Source organism: Zootoca vivipara, chromosome 12, assembly GCF_965207765.1.
Source record: "Zootoca vivipara chromosome 12, rZooViv2.hap1.1, whole genome shotgun sequence".
Taxonomy (NCBI): Eukaryota; Metazoa; Chordata; class Lepidosauria; order Squamata; family Lacertidae; genus Zootoca; species Zootoca vivipara.
Genome location: NC_142595.1, coordinates 50,215,419 through 50,232,596, shown reverse-complemented (window position 1 = coordinate 50,232,596; position 17,178 = coordinate 50,215,419). Strand labels below are relative to the sequence as shown.

The 17,178-nt window shown below is 46.5% G+C and overlaps 1 protein-coding gene across 2 annotated transcripts; it reads right to left on the bottom strand.

Moving 5' to 3' along the window:
- Nucleotides 1-1,942: 1,942 nt before the first annotated feature.
- On the bottom strand, nt 1,943-14,995 carry LOC118095759 (thialysine N-epsilon-acetyltransferase-like). Of its 2 annotated transcripts, XM_088656264.1 has the most exons (6): nt 14,324-14,991; nt 12,705-12,756; nt 7,521-7,604; nt 5,278-5,379; nt 4,695-4,735; nt 1,943-2,389 (listed from the first exon to the last, which is right to left on the bottom strand). In XM_088656264.1, the coding sequence occupies exons 1-6, from the start codon at nt 14,384-14,386 to the stop codon at nt 2,213-2,215; spliced, it is 519 nt and encodes a 172-aa protein (XP_088512390.1). In that variant the 5' UTR covers nt 14,387-14,991; the 3' UTR covers nt 1,943-2,212. The 2 variants fall into 2 exon arrangements, with proteins under 2 accessions (XP_088512390.1, XP_088512391.1); XM_088656265.1 differs by lacking the exon at nt 4,695-4,735 and having other exon boundaries at nt 14,324-14,995.
- Nucleotides 14,996-17,178: the final 2,183 nt, after the last annotated feature.

Sequence of the window (17,178 nt, the reverse complement as noted above, 5' to 3'; positions counted from 1 at the left end):
TGTCCAACCATCTCGTCCTCTGTCGTCCCCTTCTCCTAGTGTAGCACCCTGCTTGTGGTTGACACTTAGCTGGAATGAAATATTCAACGCAGCAATAGAGAAATTAAAATAATAATTTATTTGTCAGACAAATAAATGAGAGGCACAGTGGTATAGTTACCAAAAAGCTCTGCCTGCTCTAGCCCTGCTGGTCAGCACTTATATTCCCTCAGCCCAGCTCCCTTGCTCCTCCTTTTGGCTGCCTCTGTCCAATCAGCTTGGTGGAAATTCCTATTGGCTGTGTGCTAGAGCCAATAATAAAAGATACACCCATTTCCTATTACCTTTTATGGGAGACAAAGAGCTATATTTCCTTCTATCATAAATGGCAGACAAGTAGTCATATATCTTTATATTTGCCTAAACAAGGAACCTTAATTACCAGATCACCTTTGCCCTTGCATTCCAAAACAAATGGCTAAAACAAAATGATTAAAACAGATGGTTATGGTAATAAATTCTATCTAAACAAAAGCCTGGATGTGCATTCCCACACACCCAGGAGTCATAAGAATCTAACATAAGAATCTAACATTTCTTACTTTCTAAATCCTTTGCATAACTCCATTAAGCCAACAAATCTCATAAAAGGCACATTGGTTTATAATAGCATACAATATAATTTAAAGAAGAATAGGCAATGTTTATTGCATATATACAGAAGCATTGTACCCAGGTTAATGCATTAACAGGGTTTTAGGACTACAGTACTTGTAATTTGGATATGAATGGATAATAGGTAATTTATATGGTTTTTAAATCTAACAATGGACATGCAGTATGTTGAGTAATAATGGAACCAAGGAAGGAACTAGGGGGAAGTCAACTTGATTTGTTTTCAATTTGTATTGTTGCTTTTATATATGTTATTTTTGGAAAATAAAAAAAAATTATCAAAGAAAAGAAAAGAAAACTAGGATTCGTGGGGACAGAAGAAAGCCTAAGGAACCCTCTCTGGGGCTCCTGAGAGAGAGAGAGACAGAGACAGAGACAGAGACAGAGACAGAGAGAGACGTTCGGGATGTAGCACAACCTTTGCCAAAATGGCCTCTAGGGCTTGGAGCCAGGGGCACGAAAATGGATCCTGTATTCCCTGGGCCAAAAAGTACAATGGTATCTTGGTTCTCAAACGCCTTGGTTCTCAAACGCCGAAAACCCAGAAATAAGTGTTCCGTTTTTCGAACGTATTTCGTGAGCAAAACATCTGATGCGGCTGTCGGCTATTGTTTATGGGGCGCCTGCAACAATCAGAAGCCGTGCCTTGGTTTTCAAACATTTCGGAAGTCAAACGGACTTCCGGAACGGATTACGTTTGGCGCTTTTGTTTTTGCTATTTATTTTGCATTTTTGTTTTTGAGGGTTTTTCGGTTAATTTGTTTTTGTGACTGTGTGGAACCCAGTTCAGCTTCTGATTTATTGATTGATTGTGTGACTGCGGAAATGGATAAAAGCCCCCCATCCAAACAATGACTATCATCAGTGCAGGTAAGGAAAAAAATTATTTTTTATTTTTATCATCTACAATTGTTGTTGTAGAAAGTGCCCCAGCTAAAGAAGATTGGCAAGTTGTTGTTGTTTAGTCGTGTCCGACTCTTTGTGACCCCATGGACCATAGCACGCCAGGCACTCCTGTCTTCCACTGCCTCCCGCAGTTTGGTCAAACTCATGTTGGTAGCTTCGAGAACATTGTCCAGCCATCCCGTCCTCTGTCGTCCCCTTCTTCTAGTGCCCTCAATCTTTTCCAACATCAGGGTCCCCTTCATGGATTGTCGTGGTGAAGGGGCTTAAATAACTTAGAGAAGTTATGTTTTGACCAAATGTGATCCGCCTGGAGAAGGAACCGGCAAGCCACTCCAGTATCCCTGCCAAGAAAACTCCATGGACAAAGACAACAGGCATCATCTACAATACTGTCTTATTTATTTTATAGTACAGTACATTGATTATTGCTTTCATTTTATGGTTCAATGGTCCCATGAGATAGTAAAATCAATGTTAAATGGCTATTTTATGGGGTTGTTTTTAAAAGTCTAGAACAGATTAATCTGTTTTGCATTACTTTCTAGGGGAAGGCACGCCTTGGTTTTGGAACGCTTTGGTTTTGGAACGGACTTCCAGAACAGATTACGTTTGAGAACCAAGGTACCACTGTACTGCCAATATATCTCGGCTCCTATTTCCTCGCTTGCTCTGCCAGCTTCCGGACATGCTGCCCTTCAATGTGGCAGAGGTGCCAGTGGTCCCGAGTCGTAACGTTCACGGCTCCCAACTTGGCGTAGAAATCCATCGCTGGCTGGTTCCACCGGGCGGAGATGAAGCGGAACTCGGAGCAGCCTTTCTCCAACGCGATCTGAGGGGGTGGGGGCAGAATTGGAGACTGTTCTTTATTCATTTTATTTCAGAAAAAAAAAAATATCCACCAGGCATCCTCAAACTGCGGCCCTCCAGATGTTTTGGCCTGCAACTCCCATGATCCCTAGCTAACAGGACCAGTGGTTGGGGAAGATGGGAATTGTACTCCAAAATATCTGGAGGGCCAAAGTTTGGGGATGCTTGTTATCCACTGCTTCATTGTGTATGTGGGGGGGAACCCTCAAAGTAGTTTACACACAAAAAAAGGATAAACGCAAGGAAATCAAGTAAAATCTGCAACTCAACTTTAAAACACACGGCAGTTAAAATACTAACAGCAGATTAGCATTACCTCAACCTTCTAAGCCAGGCACCCCCAAACTTCGGCCCTCCAGATGTTTTGGACTACAATTCCCGTCATCCCTGACCACTGGTCCTGTTAGCTAGGGATCATGGGAGTTGTCATGTTAGCCCCCAGCCACCTTTCGTCTGTCCTCTACCCGGTGTCGCCCGCCTCCCTCCAGAGTTGGACCGGCACCCCTGTCTTAGGACGACTAAGCTATGACCGGGTGGGCTAACCGCGGAATCAAACTAACGGTAGCTGCCACCAGCAATTGCCTTTACCAGCAAATTGCAACTTATCACTTAAACACAGGCCTGGTAGGTAACCAAGCAGCGTAGGAACCAGATTTAGTACTGCGGCTCAGGAAAGAACAAACTGAACAGAAATCCTTTTTAACTCTTTATTAATAAGAATAGTTAAGCAAACACGTCTGACAAAGTGTTACAAAGTATAACAAAGTAAAAGCAGTTCTCATAAAAGGAATTACAAAGTTAAAACAAGAAACAACTAACTTACTTAGAGAAATTGAATCAAAGTTACATCTCTCCCTCAGGCAGACGCAACTTAGAGAATCAGCTGGCTGGTGGAACAAACAGCATAGACAAAGATTTCCCGTCCATGTTGTTGAACAACGACCACTCTCTCTCTGGGGGTTCATATCCCTGAGGCACACCTTAGTCCCACGTGGGGATTACAGATAGATACCCAATCATCATTGATTTTTATTCAAACAGCCCAATCAATGGATTGACCATCATGGACTTCATTCATCAATTAGTGATATTACGCAGGTGCCCCTCGTTAACTCATTACTCACACCAGAGAGCAATTAACTTCCCGACTCTCAGGCTTCTCAGAGAGAACCATCCTCCCTAAATTGCTTATCGCAGGAATGCCAGAATTTACAGCTCACAAAGTGAGAGCCTTCCCACTACATCAAAAGGGGTAGGAAGGATTAGAAAAAACCCTTCCTTCTTGAGTTCAAAAGTTGAGGTTCCCAGCCAGGGCCAGTGTCCCATCAGACCCTGCACGCTCCCACAATGCTTCGCAGGAACCAAAGATAGAAATGTATACAGTCTCATGACAGGAGTTGTGGGCCAAAACATCTGGAGGGCTGCAGTTTGGGGGTGCCTGTTCTAAGCATCCAGGTGGGTGCGTCTAAACAGGAATAAAACTGCCCTTTATCAAAGGATCTCAGGGCAGTGTACAACCTTAAGAACATTTTCCTGAAAGAATTTCGGGTACCGTAGTTACAATCCCCGGTAACCTTTAGCAAACGGAGGCGGCTAAATCATTCTTTCAGCAGAGAAATGGGCTTTGAAGGTATACAGTAGTGCGTACACAATCAAGAGTTAAAAGGTAGTGCAGTGCAGTGGCCAGAGCAGGGGTAGGTAACCTAAGGCCCGGGGTCCGGATGCAGCCCAATCGCCTTCTCAATCCGGCCCGCGGACGGTCTGGGAATCAGTGTGTTTTTACATGAGTAGAATGTGTCCTTTTATTTAAAATGCATCTGTGGGTTATTGGTGGGGCATTGGAATTCGTTCATTTTTTTCCTCCCCAGAATATAGTCCGGTGCCCCACATGGTCTGAGGGACAGCGGATCGGCCCACGGCTGAAAAAGGTTGCTGACCCCTGGGCCAGAGTATTGGACTAGGACCTGACCTGGGTTCGAATCCTCTCTCGGCCACGACGCTCACTGGGTGACCCTGGTTGGGCCAGTCACTCCATCTCAGCCTGACCTACCTCGCAGGGTTGTTGCAAGGATATGACGAGGAGGGGGAGAACTATGTACCCCACCTTGAGCTCCTTGGAGGAGGAGGTGTGGTATAAATGTAAGAAACAGATAAATACTCCGTTCACACTCTGGCCTGGATCAGTCAGGGACCCTGCATAGCCCTGGAGTGGCTGGCCAGGCTCCTTCCCAACAACAACACCCCCCCTCGCCCCTGTTCAGCCTCACCTTTGCCACTTTATTCATTAAGCTTGTGCCAATACCTTTGCCTGGTTGGGAAAATGGGGGGAAAATGAATAAATAAACAAGTTAATCACACTTCATTTTTAGCTGTAGACATTTTGAACTAGGGTTTGAGCGTTTTCTCAGTTTAAAAAGGTCTGCTTGGTTCAGATAATATTGCCAAATTGTGGCTGAGGACTTTAAAAAAGAAAAGGGAAAAAAGTTGCAGTGCGAACACTTATTTTAGTCTGAGGGCCAGATTCTGATGCACACAACCTTCTGGGGGCCACATACCAGAGATGGGCAGGGCCAGAGGCAAAACTGGGTGAAATAATCTTTACAGTATGGCAGGCAACTCTCCAGACACTTTTATTGCAACTGCAACAACCACATCCCCACCAGCTAGACCCGCCCAGCAAACCCATAAAATGGACCCAAAAAAGGCTATGAAGTCTTTCCCCGCTTATCTGCCCCTCCGATCCTTCACTATTCCTCATCCTAGTTTGCTGATTATCATCTGTGTGCGCTCAGTGAGGAGAGAGAGGGGTGCACTCTGCACATGCTCAGGGGCACCCAACTTCCCGAGTACCTCGAAATTCTGGCACGACGTAGAGATCTTCGCCGAAGAGGATTCCGCCGTCCCACGTGCAGTAGGACAGGTAATGGAACTGGTACCCGATGATTGTGCGACCTGGAGAGGAGAGAGGAGGAGCAGAATTAAACAGCATATGAAAAGGGAATGGGAGATACAATTCCCGCCTCCAGCGGAAGCCCAAATCACTTCACCCCCAGTTTTATGATTACCGTATTTTTCCGTATATAAGATGCCCCCTATTTTTGGGGACTCGGATTTAAGAAAATGGGGGGAGGTGGCCCCCGTGCATAAGATGCCCCCAAATTTTGGACATTATGTTTTAGGGGGAAAACCTAGTCTTATACACGGAAAAATATGGTAGTTTATTATTATTATTATTATTATTATTATTATTATTCAATAATTAAATTAATGCAAATTAATATTTGTAGATTAAATAATCATCTGTAGATCTCAGGGCGGTTCACAGCATCAAAATACAAGATAGAAACACAAAATACATACATAACAAAAAGCAAGAACAAACCAAACCAATAACCTAACCTCCCACAAAACTATTTAATGGATATATAGGATGTTAACTAGACAAAGGCTGGGTTGTATAGGAAAGTTTTCGCCTGGCGCCTAAAGTTGTCTCCCCGGCAAGAGCACCCCACAAACGGGGAGCCACTGCAGAAAAGGCTATAACTATTCTAGTGGCTGCGAGCATCCAGGTCAAAGGTTTTTTGGGGGACGGACGGACGGGACTTCTACGAGTCCTCCAGATATTGCCCGGTGCAATTCCCATAATTCCACTCATTTAATTCATCATGTTTCTATCTCACCATTCCCTCCGGGGAGGTCAACTAAGCCCCACAACAACAACCCTGTGAGGGAGGCAGCGATAGGTCCAAGTCCGTTCGCTCCCAGGTGCTGGTCTGATGCTCTAAGCCGCATTGGGGATAAGCGATCTCTGGATCCCTCCCTTGGGGTGCCGGAAGGGAGAGGAACCCGAGAGTCGCCGTAACCAGGAACACCTCCTTCAAAACGATTCGCTGGGTGTTTTAGGGTCCAGTTGTTTTATTGTGGGGGCACAAGAAGCAGCAGATTTGCCATCGTTTTTGTGAGTTTTAACTCACATGAGAATATAAGAAGAACCTGCTGGATCAGGCCGACGGCCCCGTTTAGTCCAGCATCCTGTTCTCACAGTGGCCAACCAGATGCCCTAATGCATCTTGCCCAAAGTCCAGTCCGAGGGCCTAATCCGGCCCACCGGCCACTTTAATCCAGCCCCTGTGGCAGTTTATTTCCTGGGGTAAAATCCCAAAAGAAGGTCAACAACTTCAAGTTTGAACACTCCTGCCTTAACAGGAAACCCGCAAGCGGGATTCGAACACAGGATCAACACTCTCCCGCTCCTGTGGTTTCCAGCAACTGGCGTTCAGAAGTGTTGGAGGCAGGGCAGAGCCATCCTGGCTATTAGCCATAAACAGCCCTTTCCTTCTCCATGAATTTGCTTAATTCTCTTTTAAAGCCCTCCAGCTTAGAGGCCATCCCCACCTCCATTCACTCCACAGCATATCATGCAATAAATCGACAACCCCAACCATATAATCATCCCGGTTTTGTATTCCTGTCCATAGCTGTCAACTCTCCCGTTTTTCGCGGGAAACCCCCGTATTTAAATCCGTTTCCCGCTGTGATCCCGAATTGCAAAATATCCCGTAAATTCCCCGGATTTATAAGAAAGCAGCTCGTGCCGGCCAGGGAGGCTCCTCAGCTGCGTAAATGTCCCAGCTCCCGGCTGGCTGACTCTGGGGTTGCGGCGCTCATCTCGCTCTATAGGCCGAGGGAGCCGGCGTTTGTCCGCAGACAGCTTCCGGGTCATGTGGCCAGCAGGACAAAGCCGCTTCTGGCGAACCAGAGCAGCGCACGGGAACGCTGTTTACCGTCCTGCGCCGGAGTGGTCCCTATTTATCTACTTGCACTTTGATGTGCTTTCGAACTGCTAGGTGGGCAGGAGCTGGGACCGAGCAACGGGAGCTCACCCCGTCGCAGGGATTCGAACCGCCGACCTTCTGATCGGCAAGCCCTAGACTCTGTGGTTTAACCCACAGCGCCACCTGGGTCCAAAGATATATATATGCCAGTTTCCTTTGCTTCCCCACCCACTAGGCAACACTGCTCCACTCTCCCATCCACACCAAAAAGACTTTAGCAGCTTCCCTTGCAAGGCTCAGCCTGACTCTTTCGCTTACCATCTTTGCTCTTCTGTTCCGGGGGCAGCTCCGCTACAAGGCATCCAAAGGTGGAATCTTTCTCAAACCCGTCTTTCCTGAGAACTAGGAAGAACGGGACAGATTTATTGAAAACACTGCATGGAAACAGCTAAGGCAGCTCTCACCAACTGGGTGCCCTGCAGCTGTTTCGGGACGACAACCCCCATCAGCCTCTTCCAGCTGGAGGGCACCCACTTGGCAAATATTGCATTGGGAAATCACTTCTTTTCAAGACCAAAATTGCAAACCGCGTAGGGCTTTAGATTCTGCAAACGCCCCGAGATGTTCCACAATGAGAGTTGCCCTTTTCAAACACAGATGGCTTACATTTTGCTTGTTTGTTTGTTTTGGAGAGGGGGAGATGAAGTTTCGCAAGATCTCTCCGTCCTTCGTTAACATGTTTTCTATTTTTTCAAAGCAAAAGCCGTGTACCGGCGACCTCCTGAAGATTGGTGGAAATATTTCATTTCGTAAGATGTTACTCATTATTATCTTATTTACTTCGCAAAATTTGTAATACCACTTTATGGCTACAAAACGGCAACAACCTCAAGGGGTTGGTAACGAAAAGAACAAAACATTGCTAAGGTTATTAGTCAGACCAACTCTGCGTTACAAAGACGCGCTGTTTAAGGAAGCTTTTAATACTTGAGGAATTATTGTATTTTAGTATTTTGCTGGAAGCCACCCAGAGTGGCTGGGGAAACCCAGCCAGATGGGCGGGGTATAAATCTATTATTATTATTATTATTATTATTATTATTATTATTATTATTATTATTATTAAAAAATCCTTCCAGTAGCACCTTAGAGACCAACTAAGTTTGTCATAGGTATGAGCTTTCGTGTGCATGCACACTTCTTCAGATACATTGAAACAGAAGTTACCAGACCCTTATGTATAGTCAGAGGGTGGGGGGGGGTGATGGGAATGGGTGATAAACCTGCTGATGACTGTTAACGACTGTTTCAAGCTCTGGGAGGAAGACCTTTCATTGCCTACAGACAGCCACCCAATCTTAAACAACTCCTCACCCACAATAATACCACCACCAGACTTAACATGGACACTGGTACCAGAGCCTGCAATAAACCCAGATGCCAACTTTGCTGCCACATACACCCGGACAACATCATTACTGGCCCCAACAACATCCAACATACCATCTCAGGACTATTCAATTGCTCATCTTCTAACATTGTGTATGCCATCAAATGCCAACAGTGCCCTTCAGCTCTCTATATTGGACAAACAGGCCTAACCCTACGCCAAAGGATAAATGGACATAAATCTGACATCAGGAACCATAAGACTGAAAAACCAGTAGGAGAACACTTCAATCTCCCAGGACATTCTATACAAGATCTCAAAGCAGCTGTTTTCTTACAGAAAAATTTCAGAAACAGACAAGAAAGAGAAATTGCTGAATTGGGACTCATTACCAAGCTTAAAACCACGGAGCCACCTGGGATGAACAGAGATATCAGATTCTTATCTCATTATGCATGATCTAGCTTTCTTTTGTGCCTTGCTTTTCAACAGGTTCACCACTCCTATCAGCCCATCACCCATTCCCACCCCCCCACCCACCCCCACCCTCTGAATATAAATAAGGGTCTGGTTGATTCTGTTTCAGTGTATCTGAAGAAGTGTGCATGCACACGAAAGCTCATACCTATGACAAACTTAGTTGGTCTCTAAGGTGCTACTGGAAGGATTTTTTATTTTTATTTTGACTGCGTCAGACCAACACGGCTACCTACCTGTAACAATTATTATTATTATTATTATTATTATTATTATTATTATTATTATTATTATCTGCAGATGTGACACAAAGAGAAGAAATGCCATGGAGCTTCTGCAATAGCACAATTGGACACCTTCATCTGCCCCGTTGCAACAAAACATGTATATCGCACATCGGTCTCTACAACCACAGAAGGCACTGTGACCTGCCAACAGCTTGACCTCACCCCCAAAGGCACATTCCTCCATCGTCTCCCAGGACAGACGGATGCCCACAAAGTAAAAGCATTCAATAAATTAAAACCAGCAACAAGCTAAAAATGCAAAAATTGGCATTCTAAAAAATTGGCATTCTAAAAAGTTCCACACTAAAAGATCAACTTCTTACAAAGATCTTACGGGATGGATATTATCTGGCACCTGTAACAGGGCCGGTTCTGCAGACTGACGTGGTCGAGAGGGCATTAGCTAATCGGTGTGAAGTTATCCCAAGCCTCCAAAATGCCTTCTTTTCCGGACCAGACCAAAGTCTGCCTCAAGAGTATTTGTATCCAAAAGGGCTTCCAGACAGGCTTACATACGACCAAAACAAGGATGCCCCTAGTTAGAGACTTATGATCTAAAAAAAAAAAAAGCGCACACACGACACACAAGGGGAAAGGGACCAGGAGGGAAGAGGAAGAATCAAAACTCAGGCACCAATTTCTACTATGGCCAGCTTGGTGCAGTTTGGGGGCAGCAGGTGCCTGAAGGATGGGTCCTCCAGCAGAGCTGATGCAAGGAGGCTTGCTTTCTACCCCATCCTGGCAGGCCATGATCTCCCTTCTGCTTTAAACTATCAGAAGCCCCTTAAAGAAGAGGACACAAGAATAAACCCCTTCTATCCTTTCTAACCCAACATCCAAGCCCTGTCAAAGTCTTCAAGTGTGTGGCATGGGAGACCGGTCTGCAGAAAGAAAGAGGAGGCTGCTTCAACTGGGCAGAGAACCAGGGCTGGAAGAAAATGGGGGAGCCTCTCCACCCCTTTCAAAACGGGAGGTCCGTTGGCTTTCTGCAACTGCACAGCGAGCAGAAATTCAGCCCGTGAAATGTTCCTGTCCTTGAATCTGCCTGTCTGTATAAGCACCACACACGAATGGTTTTGTTTTGTTTTTGTTTTACTTATTTCAACGCTGCCAGAGAGAGAGAGAGAGAGGCCAGCTGTTTATTGAACGTTCCAGTTCGAAAGCACGTCAAAGTGCAAGTAGATAAATAGGTACATCTACAGCGGGAAGGTAAACGGCGTTTCCGTGCGCTGCTCTGGTTCGCCAGAAGCGGCTTTGTCATGCTGGCCACATGACCTGGAAGCTATACGCCGGCTCCCTTGGCCAATAATGCGAGATGAGCGCGCAACCCCAGAGTCGGTCACGAATGGACCTAATGGTCAGGGGTCCCTTTACCTTTACCAGTTGGTTTGCGGAGAGGCTAGATGGCATGGCATTGAGCAAGTGTTATCAGGGCCGGCTCTAGGTAGAGTCCCGGTGGCGCGGGGCGCGGGGCGCAGGGCCGGTAGGTGGGGGGCTGCGTGCCAAAGCCGCCAGAAGCCATGCTGCGCCCTGCAAGGGCGGGGGCGCCGGAGCGATCTCCGCCCCTCAGCTCCAGGGTGCCCGACCTGCTCGAGACTGCCCTGAGCGTTATCTCACAAACTGTCCCACAAACTACAATTCCCAATATCCTTTGGGGGACAGGGAGAGGATGAAAATGGTTAAAACTGGCTATAAAATAACAGAGAGATGATAGATGATAGATAGATAGATAGATAGATGATAGATAGATAGATAGATAGATAGATAGATAGACTGTAGATGAATGACAGATAGATGATAGATAGAATAGAATCATAGAATCACAGAGTTGGAAGAGACCACAAGGGCCATCCAGTCCAACCCCCTGCTGAGCAGGAAACACCATCAAAGCATTCTTGACATATGCCTGTCAAGCCTCTGCTTAAAGACCTCCAAAGAAGGAGACTCCACCACACTCCTTGGTAGCAAATTCCACTGCCGAACAGCTCTTACTGTCAGGAAGTTCTTTCTAATGTTTAGGTGGAATCTTCTTTCTTGTAGTTTGAATCCATTGCTCCGTGTCCGCTTCTCTGGAGCAGCAGAAAACAACCTTTCACCCTCCTCTATATGACATCCTTTTATATATTTGAACATGGCTATCATATCACCCCTTAACCTTCTCTTCTCCAGGCTAAACATACCCAGCTCCCTAAGCCGTTCCTCATAAGGCATTGTTTCCAGGCCTTTGACCATTTAGGCTGCCCTCCTCTGGACATGTTCCAGCTTGACAGTATCCTTCTTGAACTGTGGTGCCCAGAACTGGACACAGTACTCCAGGTGAGGTCTGACCAGAGCAGAATACAGTGGTACTATTACTTCCCTAGATCTAGATGCTATACTCCTCTTGATGCAGCCCAGAATTGCATTGGCTTTTTTAGCTGCTGCATCACACTGTTGATTCATGTCAAGTTTGTGGTCTACCAAGACTCCTAGATCCTTTTCTAGATAGATAGATAGATGACAGATAGATAGATAGATAGATGATAGATAGATAGATAGATAGATAGATAGATAGATAGATAGATAGATAGATGATAGATACAGTGCTACCTCAGTTTAAGAACAGTCCTGTTTAAGAATGATTCGGTTTACGAACTCCGCAAAACCGGAAGTAGTGTCCTGGTTTGCAAACTTTACCTCGGTCTAAGAACGGAAGCCGAATGGTGGAAGGGCACTGGTGGCAGGAGGCTTCATTAGGGAAAGCACGCCTCGGTTTAAGAACGGTTTCGGTTTAAGAACGGACTTCCGGAACGGATTAAGTTCGTAAACCAAGGTACCACTGTAGATAGATAGACAGACAGACAGATGATAGATAGATGATAGATAAATAGATTGATAGATTGATATTTGTTATGGAGATCGTGGTGAACCGAATCCCAGTTTGTGAGAGCCATTTTGCTTTCTACTAGAATCCAAAGGTCTTGCAAAAGGCAGGATTCAGAAATTGGGGTGGGGGGTGGGGGAGGCTGTGAATACTCCTATCCTACAGGCACCCCATTTATAGAGCATTTATCTTGATTTGTTGGCAGGGAGGTTAGACAGCAGTTTATCAAAGTGAATCTAATCTCATACTTTCCCCCTGCATTTCCCCATCACTTTCCTTATTGGAAGAAAAAAAACAACTCTGATCTTTCGGGGGAATCACCTTCCAAAAACAGGTGACAGTATGGAAGCACCCAAGGCCACTGTCAAGGAGGCGGTCGGGTGGGGGGGGGGGAAATACCAGCCCTCAAGGAGGCAGGGAAGCATGCCAGCTGAAATCCATTTAAATACGAAATGCTGCTGCTGTCGCGGCAGAATTTTCCTTACTTTCTGGGGTGGTTGTCAGCTGGGTCAAAGCTTTGTGGAAAGCTGCAGATTCCTGAAAGAAGCAAAATTTTGTGTATGAGTCACGCAAGGCCCTTGGAGTACAAGATGTCTCCTGGCTTCCCAGGGAGCTCAGATTCCCAGGAGCACCCGCCTGCCAGCCGCATCGTAGGGACATACCCTAGGAAACTGACTTCTACCGACTCCGACCATTGGTCCGTCCAGCTCAGCATTGCCTACACTGAATGGCAGGAGCATCTCTCAAGGATTTCACCCCTGCCCATCTGAGTGCGGCATAGTGGTTACTGCATTGGCCTAGGACCCGGGAGAGCAGGGTTCAAATCCTCCACTCAGCCAGTCGCTCTCTCCTTAGCCTAGCCCAGGCATAGGCAAACTTGGCCCTCCGGACGTTTTGGGACTACAACTCCCATCATCCCTAGCTAACAGGACCAGTGGTCAGGGATTATGGAATTGTAGTCCCAAAACATCTGGAGGGCCGAGTTTGCCTATGCCTGGCCTAGCCCAGTGTTTCCCAACCTTGTGCCTCCAGCTGTTTTTGGACTACAACTCCCATCATCCATCATTTTTGGACTACAACTCCCAACAGAGGTACCGGTACTTCCCCTCTCCGAACGCCCCAAACACCCCAACAATAAATGGGGTGGGCAGAAATCCAGCTCTGGGTCTAAGGCACTCCCTGTCCCCAAATCTTCTGCTTTCTGGGCGCTCTCCTCCCCCCCCAATCTCTTTTTTTTAAATAATAATTTTTATTACAGTTTTTCAAAATACAAAAAAAGAAAAACACAAAAAGAAAACACTACAACAATAACAAAACACAAAAATTAAAAACAAAGGATCAGATTACTTATTCCTTTTTTGCTTCACATTGTATATAGGGACCCCCTCGGGTTCCCTTCCCCTGTGGTTCTTTGGCAAATTTATACTTTAGCAATCTCTATTCCATTTTAATCACCTTATATAATCTTATTTTATCATTTCACTTAACATATTCATAAATTCCACAGTTTATTTTCAGCCTAATTCTGATCCTAATATGTCACTTTTGCATATTTTTTAAAATATAACTTAAAATCTTTCCATTCTTCTTCTGTCGCTTCCTCCCCCCGGTTGCGGATTCTTCCGGTCATCTCAGCCAATTCCATAAACTCCATCATCTTCATCTGCCAGTCATCAATCGTTGGTAATACATGTGATTTCCAGTTCTTGGCTATTAGAATTCTCGCCGCTGTCGTGGCATACATTAAAAATGGTACATTTTTCTTCGAAATCTCCTTACCGACAATGCCCACTAGGAATGCTTCTGGTTTCTTAACAAATGTGTTTTTCAACACTTTCTTCAGTTCATTATAAATCTTGTCCCAGAAGTCACTCACCAGTGGACATGTCCACCACATGTGGTAAAAGGAGCCCTCATCTTTCTTGCATCTCCAACATTTATTATCATGATTATAATAAATCTTAGCTAATTTCACTGGTGTAAGATACCATCTGTGCATCATTTTCATTATGTTTTCTCTAAGCAAACTACACGCAGTGAATTTGATATTCTCTTGCCATAATTTTTCCCAATCCTCAATCATACCCACCCCCAAATCTCTTACCCTAATAAGTCGCATGACGGCCTTAAGGTCTCCTGCAACCCAGGGGCGTATAATGTAACTCATCCTGGCTCCTCCGAGATCCTTGCTCTCTGCTCTCCTGTCCTGGACTCTGATCCACTGAAGGGACGGTCTCTCTTTTTTCCTGCTTCACTGGATTTGACAATGGGAGGGGTCCCTCCCTCCCCCCCCCCAAGGCTGGAGTTGGGTCACTAGGCCATCTCAATTAGCTGACGGTCAGCTGGTTTCTTGGGGAGCTGTGCAGGTTTGCAAACCCTGACCCATAAACAGGTGACAAGGTTCTTCCCTCCCCTGGTGAAAATTAACTTCTTTTGGCACGAGCCTGCATCACTTTCACCCCTGCCTTGAAGCAGTCTTGACCCAAGCAATCCAGGAGGTCACTTAGCGTGAGGGTTTTGGTCGGTTAGATGGGAGGGGGGGGCATCGCAAGCCAGCCATGGGCAGGGACAGATGGAAAAGTGGTCAGAGGTTACATTCCGGACATGCAAAAGGAATATATTTTTGGACATCCCATGCAAGCAAGAGCCGTTTTCTCAGCATTCGAAAAGAGCAAGTTGTGTTGCTCTACGGATGGACATGGCACTTCTGCCAGGAAACGCCTTTGGCAAGCTGGCAAAACGGGGCATCATAGAATCACAGTTGGAAGGGGGCACCAAGAGTAATCTAGTCCAACCCCCTGCAATGCGGAAATCTCAGCTGGTGAACCTTAAATCGTGTGCCCTGCACCTGCTTGAGTCTTTGCCCCAAATTCTTCAGCTGTGAGCATCTGTCATGTGCATTGCTGAGTCCAAATCAGCCCTCACCAGCTTAAAAAGGTAAAGGTAAAGGACGCCTGACCGTTAGGTCTAGTCGTGAATGACTCTGGGGTTGCGGCGCTCATCTCGCTTTACTGGCCGAGGGAGCTGACGTTTGTCCGCAGACAGTTTTTCCAGGTCATGTGGCCAGCATGACTAAGCTGCTTCTGGAGGAACCAGAGGCAGCGCATGGAAACGCCGTTTACCTTCCCGCCGGAGCGGTCCCTATTTATCTACTTGCACTTGATGTGCTTTCGAACTGCTAGGTTGGCAGGAGCAGGGACCGAGCAACAGGAGCTCACCCCGTCACGGGGATTCGAACCGCTGACCTTCCAATTGGCAAGCCCCTAGGCTCAGTGGTTTAGACCACAGCGCCACCCGCGTCACCAGCTTAGTGCCTTCTGAATGTTGTGGCTGCAAGCTGTCGGGAGTTATAGTTCAAAGCGCACGGAGGGCACCCCCAGGGGAAGGGCTTTAGCTCTGTGGTTGCCATGGGCTGGTTGAGCGCAGAGCCCAGGGAAGGAGGCTCAGAGGTCAGGGACTGGTGGTTTAGTGAGCTGGGAGAGTCTGTGGCAGAGAGAAGTCCAGAATCGGAGGCAGAAGTTCAAGCAGGAGAGGAGGGAGGCCAAAAAGTCACGTACGGATGTCGGCCCCTCTTGAAAGCCGAATTGTGATTTAGGTGGTCTGTTGTGGCATGCTTGTGAAAATACGATTGCAAATCAGCCGCAGTTGCTACTGATGCGAATTGGGGCCTTTCCCCCTCATTGCCCAAACTGGTTTTTCATTGGTCCTTGCGCGCGTGCGGGCGTGCGCGCGCACACACACACACAGACCTCAAATCTGAGCATAGAAACTGCATTTTCTATGTACAGCGCACATCTTTGGGCCGCCCCCCCCGTCCTTATCATTTGGCGTGTTGCAGTGAGAATCCGCTGACCTTCAGAAGAATACAAGGGAACTTCAAAGGAACTCAAAGACAGTGGTAAATTTAAGAAGGGAAGGCCACAGCTTGCTGAGATGGACAGCAGGACCAGTTAAATTGGCAACTTTGCTTAAAGTTCCCCATGGTCATGGCATTGCTGAATGGAGATAGGAGCATGTTTCTGTAACTCTCTGAAATGTACCTATGCGCTGATCATGCCTCCAGTAATTTATGCTAGGTTGGCAACCAAAATGGTCAAAGGCCTGGAAACGATGCCTTATGAGGAACGGCTTAGGGAGCTGGGTATGTTTAGCCTGGAGAAGAGAAGGTTAAGGGGTGATATGATAGCCATGTTCAAATATATTAAAGGATGTCATATAGAGGAGGGTGAAAGGTTGTTGTCTGCTGCTCCAAAGAAGCGGACACGGAGCAATGGATTCAAACTACAAGAAAGAAGATTCCACCTAAACATTAGGAAGAACTTCCTGACAGTAAGAGCTGTTCGGCAGTGGGATTTGCTACCAAGGAGTGTGGTGGAGTCTCCTTCTTTGGAGGTCTTCAAGCAGAGGCTTGAGAGGCATATGTCAAGAATGCTTTGATGGTGTTTCCTGCTTGGCAGGGGGTTGGACTGGATGGCCCTTGTGGTCTCTTCCAACTCTACGATTCTATGATTCTATGCACATTCATAACGTGGAGTGTCCATGTGAAACTTTGTAGAAAAACCTATAAGCATGAGCTTCCTGGTGTGTCTTCATGCTTAAGCCCCCAAATAAACTTCTTCCAACTTTCTACCCTGGCTGCAGTTTTATTGACATTTGAGGTCACCCCAGGAACAGGGGCCTAGGACCCCCCAAAACATGACAATGGGCAGAAAAATGACTAAGGGGTCTGCCAAAAGACCCTTGGCAGTTTTCAAGCAATCTGTGGCAATCAAGAGTTTTGGAACCGATGACGTGGTGGTTAGAGAGGGTTGGGCAAGTGAGGACCTGGGAGGGACCAGAGTTCAAATCTCCACCCAGCCGGTGAAGCTCACTGGGAGGGAGTGACCTTGGGGGCCAGCCCAGTAGGTGCCTCTCAGCCCAACCTACCTCACAGGGTTGTCGTGAGGGTATAAAAAGGGA